At 29.9% G+C, this 12,486-nt stretch overlaps 1 protein-coding gene across 3 annotated transcripts in view; it reads left to right on the top strand.

The window, feature by feature from the left end:
• The window catches only part of dx (deltex E3 ubiquitin ligase), a 59,647-nt gene extending 47,901 nt beyond the window's left edge, over positions 1 to 11,746 (top strand). For 2 of the 3 annotated variants that reach the window (XM_035355311.2, XM_035355312.2), the window contains exons 8-10: positions 3,501 to 3,662; positions 7,648 to 7,737; positions 9,904 to 11,746. In XM_035355311.2, the coding sequence (XP_035211202.1) occupies positions 3,501 to 3,662; positions 7,648 to 7,737; positions 9,904 to 10,140 (489 nt within the window). In that variant the 3' untranslated portion in view covers positions 10,141 to 11,746. The remainder of the gene's footprint in view (positions 1 to 3,500; positions 3,663 to 7,647; positions 7,738 to 9,903) is intronic. The other variant, XM_085813562.1, reaches the window with a different exon arrangement.
• The last annotated feature ends 740 nt before the right edge of the window (positions 11,747 to 12,486 follow it).

Raw genomic sequence — 12,486 nt, forward strand, 5'->3', positions numbered from 1 at the left:
ATTTACCAGTATTTTTAAGCAATTTAATTTGGAGAATAAGTTCTTTTAGTTATATGTAAACTAAATCATCATTCAAAACAAGAGCACATTTCAAAACAGAAAAAACAATGTTTTTGTTGATGTTGCTCTTGTTTCAGTAGGAGTCAATGAGAAACAGAAGATTAATTTTTTTGGTACTTTTCCATTTCGCCAGCACAAATCTCACCAAGCAGACTTTATTGGCGACAACACACAGTATACATGTAAAAAATGTTAACAAATGTTAGTTCTAAGAAATTTTTATTTTGAAGGCCTAAACATTTTAATATCGTTTAAAATTCTCTAAAAAGACAATAAATTTGTAAAAAGACATTAATTTAAGAATTTACTATGCTTTCATGGTACTACAACCTGATTCACCGTTTCATATGTGACCCCAAGTGATCTCATCTCAACGTAAACTGCGCTACAAAAATCTAATTCTCTCAGTAATTATCTACATTAATTTCAAGTTAAATCTTAATTTGGATTACAAGTTTAAATGCAAGAATTATTTCAATTCGTGCGAATAGCTTACTTAGAAATTATGTGAAACCACAGTGCTTTACTTCGCTAGTGCATTCTCATTACAATTGATGAATTTAACCCTTGACTTTGCCTTTTCTATATTTTCGCCTTTGGGTGAGCAGTCTGATTGCATCCTAATTGACTTAATTACTATGAATGGCGTTAGGGCATAATTTTGAACTATCTGGCTATAATTCTATGTAATTGTATGCCAGTATTGAAAGAAACAATCAATTTGATAAGAAATGGCTGCAACTTGTTTTGAAAATGAAGCATAAAATGTTACCAAGGAGGAAATTTTGTTTGGCATCGGTTGTACCATTTTTGGCGACTTTATCACTTGCGCCTCCAAAATGGAAAAGTACCTTTAGTTTTAATGGATGTTTTAACAGTATTTGGTAAAATTATATTTATGGGTGCCCATTGGCGATTTTTGGCGGTACATGAATACCAACTTTGTGCAATTCTTTGGCTTGTTATTTTGTGTATGCCGCTACACAAAGGCAAAATAACAAGTCAAAGAATTGCACAAACTCGGTATACATGTACACATCGACCTATTTTCACTTTAAAAAAAATCAGAGAATTGCACAAACATGGCATTGCACACTTCCTTGTACACATTGATAAGTTTTTCACTTAAAGTCAAAGAAGCACCCAATTCTACAGTAGAGCCAAACAAAAAATACATAACCTCAATAAACTACATTTTAAATCAAACAATAAAATAATGTATAAAAGGAAATTCATATCTTATGTATATAAGGACTACACAAAGCAGATATCCACTTACCTTATTTAGAAATTTCTGAGTTCTTCAGTCTTTTTCACTCAAAATTCCTTAACAGCATCCAAAAACTTCCTAAAATTACTGAACTAGAAGCCATATATTGGTGTCACCACATAAATTCACAGAAATATCCTCCGACGTTCAATTATGCACATTTCCTTCCTACAAACAGGACATTATAATGGCTACTAAGTAAACCCTCATTTACACACCAGTCAATTAATGCCCTTTTCTCCTTTCATTCCAAATCATACTTCAATTTAATCTTACCACATTCAGCCATTCTACCCTCTAAACCACAAAATAAGCAACGTACTGCCTAACCAACACATAGCACAAGCCCTTACAAATCTTTTTCCCGTCATTCAAAATTTATGGCAATCACACAACTGATTACATCATAATAGGGTTTCCATAAGATTCAACTACTCAGGTTATCATAAATGAAACAACTTGGCGATAAATGAAACAACAACTTTGCGATAATACAAAGGGTACCCTTCATTTTACTATTTGTAAATATTCTAGATTATATATAATTTTAAGTTATGTAGTGTTAAGGATAAAAATAGTTCCTAAATACAGCAACATTGTGTTACCCTTGATGTTATCTCATGCATTTTCTTTTCCCTCTCCCATTTTTTGTAGAAATTTTGCTTTATCTTTATAATATGTAATTGTAATTTTTTCATTTTTCCATAGTAAACAAATCTAACCTTTTTTCTAGACAAACCAAATTAATCCATCCCTGTTAATTGGAAGTTTTCTGTAATTTCATTTTTCGTGTGTTAATTTAAATAATTAGCCTCTTTGCTTAAATGTTTCAAAGTTGTTAGGAGGCATCTAGTGTTCATTTGCCCTTATTTGTACTTTTTAAAATAAGGATAAAGTTAAATAAACCATTAGCTATAGTCCATAAAATTATTCATCATTATAAATTGATTAATTATGAAATTACATGGTTTTTGGCACATGTGTAGAATTTGGAAATGCATAAATAAATTACTATATATAAATTACTAATTCATTTTAAAGACATCAGAATATACCTGATAAATCTAGATCAAGGATCCTCAACTACAGAAGAATTCTTCACTTTGGAGTGAATGTGGTCAATATTTTATTTAGCTGTTCAGTTTTTAGTTTATAAAATATATATATATAAGACAAACAACTTTTATTCAGGTTTCAGTTTTTATAAACATTTTCTGTACTTTTTGTTGTTTAACTAATGAAATATGTTAAAAAATTAATCTAAATAAATGTATATATATTTCTCAAGTTTCGGAAAGGAGAGGGGAAACGAACATCTAGTAGTGGTAAAAGGAGTGGACAGGGGGAAAGAAAAGTTGATAACCTCTGATCTAGATAGTTGTGAATAGCATCATTTGGAAGAAAAAGTAGAAACGCTAAATTAACGCTAGAGATATTTAACGGAGCTAATAGCACAGTCTGTTCTTGAACTTACCCATACTTTTAATAGCATGTCACTTGTGATCTCAATAATTTTGGTAAACCACTCTTTCAGTGTATTAATGTTCAGTGGGAAATGTGAATGAATTAATTAAAAAAGTGTTGCACAGTCTGAGGTCTGTTATTCATAGAGTTCCCATATGATGTTCTGCTTTGCTAGAAGATAATTTACTTATTGCATTCTGTCTGCTGTAAGGCATGGAACCATTTCTCTAGCATACCAAGGAATGCTCCTGTCTCTTATATTTCTTGACAAACAGAAATAGGCAATGCACTTTTCTATAAAAATGTACCACAGGAAGCATAGGCTTTCAATGAATTCCCTGTCATTTTCAAAATGAAATAAGGATTTTCTGAATCGCAAATGCATCAGATTTATTCTAATTTGTTTCTCTTCTCTTATGGAAACTTAACTCATTTAGCTCTAGACACTACATAATTAGTATATCATTTTCTGTTTGGACTTGCAGTGTCACTCCCTCTCTCATTTTTGATTTCTTGTTTAATGTTTTTTTAAATGTGAATTATTTTATTAAAGATATAAATCAGCAAATGTTAAATATTTTTAAAAAGCTCAAAAAGACTGAAGCTAGTTATAAATTACTCTCCTTAATTTTATTTGACACAATAGAATATTTGTTATTAATTTATAGTTAAAAATTGATGTTCTTTATTAAACTTTCCCATGCAGGATAAATATCTTCAATGCCCTACTTGTAAGAAAATTCATGGGGAGAAATGTGGTACACAACCTCCAGGAAATATGATCTATCATGTCTTACCTTATAGTCTTCCAGGCTTCCCGGAATGTGATACCATTCGTATCATATATGATATTCCATCTGGTGTACAGGTACAGTGATACATATTTTTTAAAAATTTTGTCTTATGTCAGACCTAAGCTTGACCACCATTAGTCTGTAACAGGCCGTCCAATACAATTCAGAAACATTAAAAAAAAAAAAAAAAAAAAATACAATAACTTTTTACAGCATTAGTCATTGCCACATCATTAAGTCTAGAACAAGTGTCCAATTGACACACATGTCGTCAATATCACATAATGGGCAAGATGGAGAGTCTGCTAAACCAAATCTGTGTAGGTGTTTCATGAGGTAGTCATGTCCAGTTTTTAATCTGAAGTTAGCGGCACTGATAGGTCTCGACAGGTCACAAGGAATGGGATTCTTCATTAGGGAATATAGCAACTATAAGTGTGAAGAGGTTAATAAAAGAAAAAAACACCATTTTTTAAAAAAGAGTTGATGAAAAAAAAAGGGTGAAATCTGACACAGTGCTAAAAAATTCAGAAAAAAATTTAAGAAAATTTTGATTCTTAAAAAATGTATAAAAAAAATCAGTGTCTTGATAATTCGTTTCTTCTTGGAGATAAATAGGTTCCTCCAATACTTTTATATAAGTAAGATTATAAAAGAAAAATTAAGGATTGTTTGATGGATAGAATTTTATTAAAAATATACCTGAATGTTAAAAACTTATATAATTGTGAAAGATGGCTGTCACTAAAACCATGAAAGTTGGTGGGGATCTCACTAATGTTGCACCAATTGTTGCCTCTTTGTTAATAAACAGTCAGAATTCGGTCTGCTTCATAAAAAAGCTTTTGTCAATTTCTAATAGTCTGTTAAGCCCTCTGATTTTAGCAGAAAATCTGTTTTAGAATGCTATGAGTACAAATGTCCTATAAGTTTAAGCAAAGAAACAACCTTGTGCTTGGCACTGATTTTAGTGAAGACTGTCGATTTTTAGGGCAAATAACAGGTACAGGTCCCTCTTCATCAGGAGCAAAGAAATCTGCAAAGATCATTCAAACATCTTCTCATATATTTCTTTTGATCATAATATGTTAAATCTTCTCATATACTTTCAACTGAGTTAAAAAATTAATTATTCCATTTATTGGTAACTGTGCTGGGTTTTATGCTCTTCCCAAAGTTTATAAAATTGGAATTCCTTTTTGACATATAGTTTCTAGATAAACATATTTCTCCTTGGTGTTCCACTATGGTTTCTTTTGATGTTAAATCTCTGCTAACTAATATTCCAGTCAAAGAAGCATCAAAATATCTTGGAACTAGGCTTTGAAAATTCCATTACGCTCATATTGAAACTGAAAAGAATGAGCTAAAACTGAACTTCTCTTAAGACTTAATTAAGTCTCTTTGAGAACAAACTCACTTTGTTGTCCAAGGTGACTGTTATTGCCGAATTGAAGTGTTAACTGTGGGTAATTCCCTAAGCTTTGTACTTGCTGATATTTATATAAGCTATTGTGAAGTCAAATTATTTGAGAAGCTCTCTTTTCATTTGTGGATTTGTCATGTAGACTACATTTTCACGCTTTTTGATGGTGATAAAGAAGATTTATCTCTGATTTTATCTGTTATGAATTAGTGGATTCAGTTCACTTTTGAAATTGAATCTGACAATACCTTCCCTTTCTAGATATTCTTATAATCCACAATAAATTTGATTTCAGCGGTCTTATTTACCATAAACCATTTTCTCTTCATTTGCCTTCCCAATGGAGATTTCTTTTCTTTTTGATGAAGAGGCAATTACTTTTGATGAAGCTGTATCTATTTGCACTCAAAATCGAGAGAATCTTGACTAAAATCTAGATCAAACACAAGGTTGTCGCTTTGCTAATTATATATTTTACTTTGGTATGCTTCTCTTCTGTCTTCTAATATGTAATTGTCCCAGTCTATTACTGTTTTGTCAGCCAAATTCTGCTGACCATATCATGTCCATTAGTACACTTTTTTGAGGATAGGATCTTATAACTTTGAAAATGATCCACAGTTTGCTGTTTTATAGAAGGTCCCAAATTTCAATCATTTTGTTTTTCAAAATATGAGGGGAAAATACCGCAATAATAAATAATTTATAACTTAGTTCATAAAAACAAAAAGTGGCTTATTGAGATTTAGTTGGGGTACATCAAATGAAAGTGCAGATGTTATGAATATGTTGTTACTTCAAGCTTATTCATAGTTGGAGCAGAATTTTGCTACTTTGTGGCAGTTCACTGCTGTGGCACTTTTTTTTTTTTTTTTTTTTTTTTCTGTACCTTTTAAAGATTCTCTCTTCATGAGTGATTTTATAAATCATTGTTTCAACGTTAAAGAATGGATTTTGTTAATTTTTTTAAGCCCCTTACTCATATTACTATGCATTTCTCCTTCAATTCAACATAAATATTCAAATAACTTCTTTAAAACTTTTTTCAGTTTTCAATGATTTTGTACCAATAGATCTATATTTGAAGTTTGATCTGTCCATGGATATACTCAAATAAATACTTCTTCAAACTCAGATCTCTGAAAAGTACTTCTGTTGCTAACAGATGCAATTCTGAAATTAAATGCTTATGCATACTGCTGTTGATATGAACAGAGCACAATAATCAGAAAAATATGGAAAAGTTTTACTTAGAAGCAATTTAAAGAAGACCTCTTAAAAATTATTTTTTTAAGAGCATGTCGTATTAATTTATATCTGTTATCTTTATTTGATATCATTTGCTATTTCAAGCCTAATCATATCGTATAGTTTGAGAATTAGCAGTGTTCACTTTTTTTTTTAATTCAAAGTTGAAAAATTAATTTTTGGAAGATTAATTTGTTTTTCTCCCCCCCCCCCCCGGAAAAAAAAAAAGGTGTGATAGCAGCAAAGGCAGTGTCCATGCTGTAAGTTGGAAGCTTAGCATGTCCTATTTTTAACTTATCCACAATTATTGTTAGTATGATTTTGGTGTTTAATTTATGTTTAAAATATAAAAAGTATTATTTTTAATTTTCAGTCTTATAGCTTTTTTTTTTTAATGGACTATAAGTCTGTATCATGATTCCCATCATAGAAGGGCTCAAAAATTAACTGTTAATTAAAAAATATATGCCAAACATGCACATTCTGAAAATTGCCAAAATACTGTTTACACATTAACTGCTGGCAAGTTTTGCTGTAGGTTGGAAACTATGAATGCAATTGAATAACCAAATTTAAATCTTTATTAGTTATTTTATATTACTGCAGCATTTTACATGTTTTAAGGTCAGTTATGTGTTTTATTTTGACTTCTGTTTTTATTTTGTTTACTGATTTCTAGCAATAATCTTTTTTCTGACAAGTAGTAGTTGTGTATGTTTGTTTCTTGCTTCTGATGATATCAATCTTATATATATGCATACAATGTAAGAAATATGTAAAATAAAATGCTACCTTTAATTTATAATAGCCTGTTAAGTCTCTTTTACAGTTTTGTTGTTCCTCCTTTCTAAAAATAGTGACATTTTATAATAAAGGTCTGTAAACTGCATTTGAAAATTAAGCTTTGTCATATAATTCTTACATAATGCTTGGGCCAATATTAATAATAAAATAAATAAACCAACATGAGTAGAAATAAAGTAAATTTTTAATTTTGCTGGCATCTGTATTGTGTTTCAATCATTTCTCTCACTTGGCTGCGCTACTGAAATGTCATGCTTTACATCTATCGTTATATAAAAATGAAAATCTGTAAATATATGGGGAAAAATAGTGGTGTCTGTAGTGCTTTGAGAATGTTTCATCAACAAGAAATAAGAGTGGTAAACCAGCTGTGTCTGCTATTAAATCTTTATGCATCAGCTACTTCATGTCGTATCATCAGCATTTAAATTATTACATGCATATACATCTTGGCCACTTGGAAGATTAAGGCAGATGGTTTTCATATACTTTGCTGTAAAAACTTACTTAATTAGTGCTGATGTTTTTGTTAAATTATATGATGTATATAGATATTGGTTGCTAAATGTAATTATTTTTAGGGCCCAGAACATCCCAAACCAGGAAAAAGGTATACAGCCAGAGGTTTTCCTCGCCACTGTTATTTACCTGATAATGAAATGGGTAGAAAGGTAAGCAGTACTAAATTCTCTTTGGTTCTCTTTTTTTCCCCTTTGATTTGCCTTAATTTAAGTACTTGTATGCTTTATAATCAGTGCAATGTTTTATTTAAAACAAGGTTATTAAACTGACTAATGTAATAATTAACTAAAAATTGTTATCATCAGAGGGAATTAATTGCATTGATGTAGAACATAATAAAAATTTTCCCAACTTTAACCTTTTGAGGCCGGGGCTTTGGTAGCAATAAAAGCTACCAAAGGACGGGGAATCTTGAAACGAATGCTTTCCCCTTTTAAGAAATCACCTCCTATTTGCAACGAAGATTCTTGTGTGTAGTTTAATGGATTCTCAGAGGGGTGCATCTATGTCGCAAAAGGAAGACCTTTGAAAGAGATAAGTGGTTAAAACACTAGGGAAGTCAAATTTGACATTTCACCTCACTTTTCAGCCTGGAAAATGGGGGAAAAAGACATGGCCACTAAAGTGGACAACCCCGTCTTTTCAAAGAGAGGACTCTATGGCCACTATAATGGCCATCCCGTCTTCAAAAGGTTAAAGTAGTTTCATTGTGTAATATTTTAGAAGTTCCAAGAAAATCTTATTAATAATGTAGAATTTCATCATTTTGCAAACAACTGCTAAAATAAGCATTATGCATATTTTGCTTTATTTGTGTACATCAAAATGAAAAAATTTATTCTTTTTTTTTTTTTTTTTTTTTTTTTTTAAGTTTAAAACTATTTAAATCCTTCCACTACTTCTAGCCACCATTGTTGGTATAGTGATTAAGAGAGATTGATTCATGCTGATGGGTTTGGTTTTCAGTTTTTTAATTTGAGGTAAATCATGGGAGTATGTGACAGTAATATCTTTGCACAGTGTGTGCACTTAAAATCCATTGGCCTAAAACTTCTCTAAATCTAAATTGGATGCAGTTTAGGTAGACAATCTGTATGTGCTACACATTAATTTCCCCTTGAGGTCATTTTTTAGGCTGGCTGAGGTATGTAGGCAGCCTTGACTCTATGAATATAAAAAACATGAACTGATTTCCTGTAGTCTGTTGCTTTCATATAGGTATTTCAAGGTTATTTTCCACCTCCTAATTTTTCTCGTAACTGTGGAAACAACAGCCACAGAAAAAAATCTGCACACTGAATTTTTTCCCCTCTACTTCATTTCCATTTAGCATGTTTTGCTTCATGAAAAGCATGTGAATGGAGGCTGACTTGAACTACTATTCCAAATAAAGAGGAGAAAATGAACACTGTGCTGTGATGAGGACATGAGTTATGATTGTAAAAGGGGAAAGAGCTGTTATGATTCTAAAAGAGGGAATACAGCCTTTAAATGCTTGTTTTAAAGTAACAGACAGTAATTAAGATTCCTCCAGGCAGGTTTATGGTTGCAGGTAACCAGTGATTTGAATATTCCTTCTCACTTTATATAGTGAATTGATAAGCCTGCCTCCTCAATTAAACTGAGGCCAGCGAATGCTTCAGTCCATTTATCTTTTCTGGCAGACTTGCTGCTCTCTCATTGGATATGATCTTCTAGTTTGATTCTTTTGCAGGAGCAAGTAAAAAAATAGTCAGTTTGTGCTTTAACTGAATGATTTAGCCTATAACTTCTTTATATGTCTGTCATTCAAATAGTGCAGTAACTTTTCTGCTGTAGAATCAGAATTAAAACTTAGGATGACTAACTGAGCATATATTTGAGACAATAACTGAGGTTTATTATGTCCTCTTTAATTTTAAAAATTATTTTTGCTGCTTATGACCAGCAGAAATTGCTGGCTTAATTTCTTAGCCAAGTGTGAGGAGGAAGTTTATAAAAATTCAGTTAAAATGTGATGTCCAGATTAGGTAGTCTGCTGATAGTAGAGAAATATTTCATTTAATTCTTTTAATTACAGAAATAATCAATGATCTAATTTAGCTGAAACAGAAATATATCTCTTAGTAAATTCTTAAACAGTTCCATGGCTTGTGTCTTCAGTAATGAGAAACATTAAAATATTAAGCTTTTGATGCTTTTTTTATGTCATTATAAATCGTGGATTTTTTTTTTTCCATGATAGAATGAATTTAAATAAATATAAAATTATAAGAAGTGATTTGATGCTTCTGCTTAGTTTTAAAAATAAAAAATAAATAAAAAAAAACTTTTAGGTCTTACGTTTGCTAGTCAAAGCATGGCAAAGGCGTTTGATTTTCACAGTTGGAAGGTCTTCTACTACTGGAGAAGAAAACACTGTCACATGGAATGAAATTCACCACAAGACAGAATTTGGTTGCAATCGCAGAGGTCATGGCTATCCTGATCCAAACTATTTTAGTAATATTCTAGCTGAGCTAGAGGCTCATGGAGTAACTGATGATGAAGTTTATCTTTGGTATCCTGCTTAGTTTATTATGTCATTTCCAACTGTATATATAAATGTGTGAATATATTTGTATAGTTACCACTGTTGCTTTGTAAATAAGAAATTAATGAGTTGTATTCATTTTAAAATGCAGTACATATGCTGGTGTAATAGATATGTGCTGCATTATTGGCAGAGTCTTGCTCCCTTATACAGTTGAAAGATATGGCAATATGTTCTCAATTTTCAAGGAAAAAATTTTTAAATATTTCTGATTTTTTATTTAACTAATTAGATAATAAACTGAAGTATACTGATGAACAGAGAAAAAGTTGACCCAAGAGAGCTGTTGCTATATTCTTAATTTAACCAGTTGAATTTTCACGTAATAATTTACTGATAAATAAAAGAAAATAAAAATTTAAGATGTCTGCTTTATATTCTTCATTTAACTGAAGTAGCATATAATAAATTATGCTGATATATGAAAAAATATAGTAAATTGAAAGACAAATTTCATTTTTGTTTCTAAACTAAACTTTTAAAGAATAAATTGGTCTTAATCATTTGCTTAGTTGTTAAAAAAAATCCAAGTTGTATTAGCAATTTAATATAGCATGCATTAAATTTTTATTTTCTTCTAACTTAAATTCAAACTTAAGTTATGAAGTTACTCCAGAATCTTGGTATATGAACTGCTAAAAGTACTTAATAGTTATTCATTACATTTAACTTCAGATTATGAATTCAGTTTTTCCATTCTTTATTAGGCACAAATTGTCATTAGTAAAGTTTGATATTCATTTCACTGAATAGCACTGACTGTTTTAGAACACTAAATGAAATGTGGATCAATTATCTAAATCTTCATCTATAAAATTACTTAATCATAACTTACCACTAAAGAGTTATTAATGATCAATGCATGATAATTATAATAATGTAGATTTCTTTTCAGTTTTCTGCTCCCTCTTAGAAACGATAATTAATGAATCAGATATGAAAATTTGTACTCCATTTCTAAAATTAAAAAAGTAATGTTTTTTGTGTTTCATATAACTTTCACCCGAAAAAAAAAATAGTTGGCCTTATCGTAAAAAGTATGATTTTTAAGTTTATAATTATTTTTATACAAAGTAATCATAATGTTTATTTTTTAACTTCAAGCAGAAATTTAACTTTTCTGATTAAAATATGTTTCTTTTCATCTGAGTGTATTTCAATAAAAATTTTTCTTTCATTGCATTAGAAATGCTGCAATAATTCAGTTTATTATCAAAATAATTCTTGTTGATAGCAGAATTCTTCAGTGGCTATCTGGTGAATTTGATGTGGATTATTTCTTTTAAGTAAATTTTAAAGGCATTAAATGAAAGGAAATTTACCATTATCAAGTCTCTTATTTATTAGCTTGATATTTTTAATTTACAAACCTCTCACCAAAAAATTTTAGCGTTTTAAACTTTTAACTTTTGTTACTATTTATTATATATATATATACTTGGCACTATTACTTTTCATTTTTACTCAAACAAGGAAGTCCAAAAACATATATATAGATTACCTTACAACTGACATTTGTATTGATTGTAATATATGTGAAAAACTGTATTGAAATGTTTTGTAATAAAATTTTATTATTACTATTATTTCTGATTGTATGCTTTTCTAAACAATTTTGATATTCTGAAAACCATAAATCTATATTTTTTATTGTTTTCCTTTGCATTTATTTTGATGCTTTTTTTAGTGTTTTACATTGTGCTAAAAGACAGAGGCGTATATAATAAAATTATTATGTATATTTTTTTTTAACCAAGCATGTAATAAACCTTTAAATTCATTTTTATTGAAAATCTGGGGTTTGGGAATGGTTCTGATGATATAGTTTATCATTATTAATATAGCATTTCACCATAAATGACAAATCACTTTTTAAATTGCTGCCACCATATATTATTACCCTGTATTATATGTAAAGAAACTAAATAATGAAGCATCTGCATGAATGTACAAATTTTGAGTAGCATAATCTTTCACCCCAAAATGGGCACCTGGAAGCCCGAATTTTAAATTTCAAATTTGTTTTATTATCTATTTCACATTTTGTAAAATTTTAACAAATTTTGGATTAACAAACTCTACGATTTCAAAGTGAGCATTGGCAACACTATACAGAAAAAACACTTTTATCTCCAGTGCATGAGACTGTGTATTGGAAATTCTAAAGATGCTGTTTTTAAATATTTTGCGATATTGCTGTTTTATTGAATTTTTTGTGGTTTAAGTGTGACGATGATATTTAACAAACATGATATTTAATAAATAAAGGTAACATACAAACTGTTAAAAAATGTCCGTATGGCATAATATAAAATCTGAAAGCTGA

The sequence above is a fragment of the Stegodyphus dumicola genome, chromosome 3 (genome assembly GCF_044657685.1).
Source record: "Stegodyphus dumicola isolate Sdum_Otavi_A_Nest chromosome 3, ASM4465768v1".
Classification (NCBI taxonomy): domain Eukaryota; kingdom Metazoa; phylum Arthropoda; class Arachnida; order Araneae; family Eresidae; genus Stegodyphus; species Stegodyphus dumicola.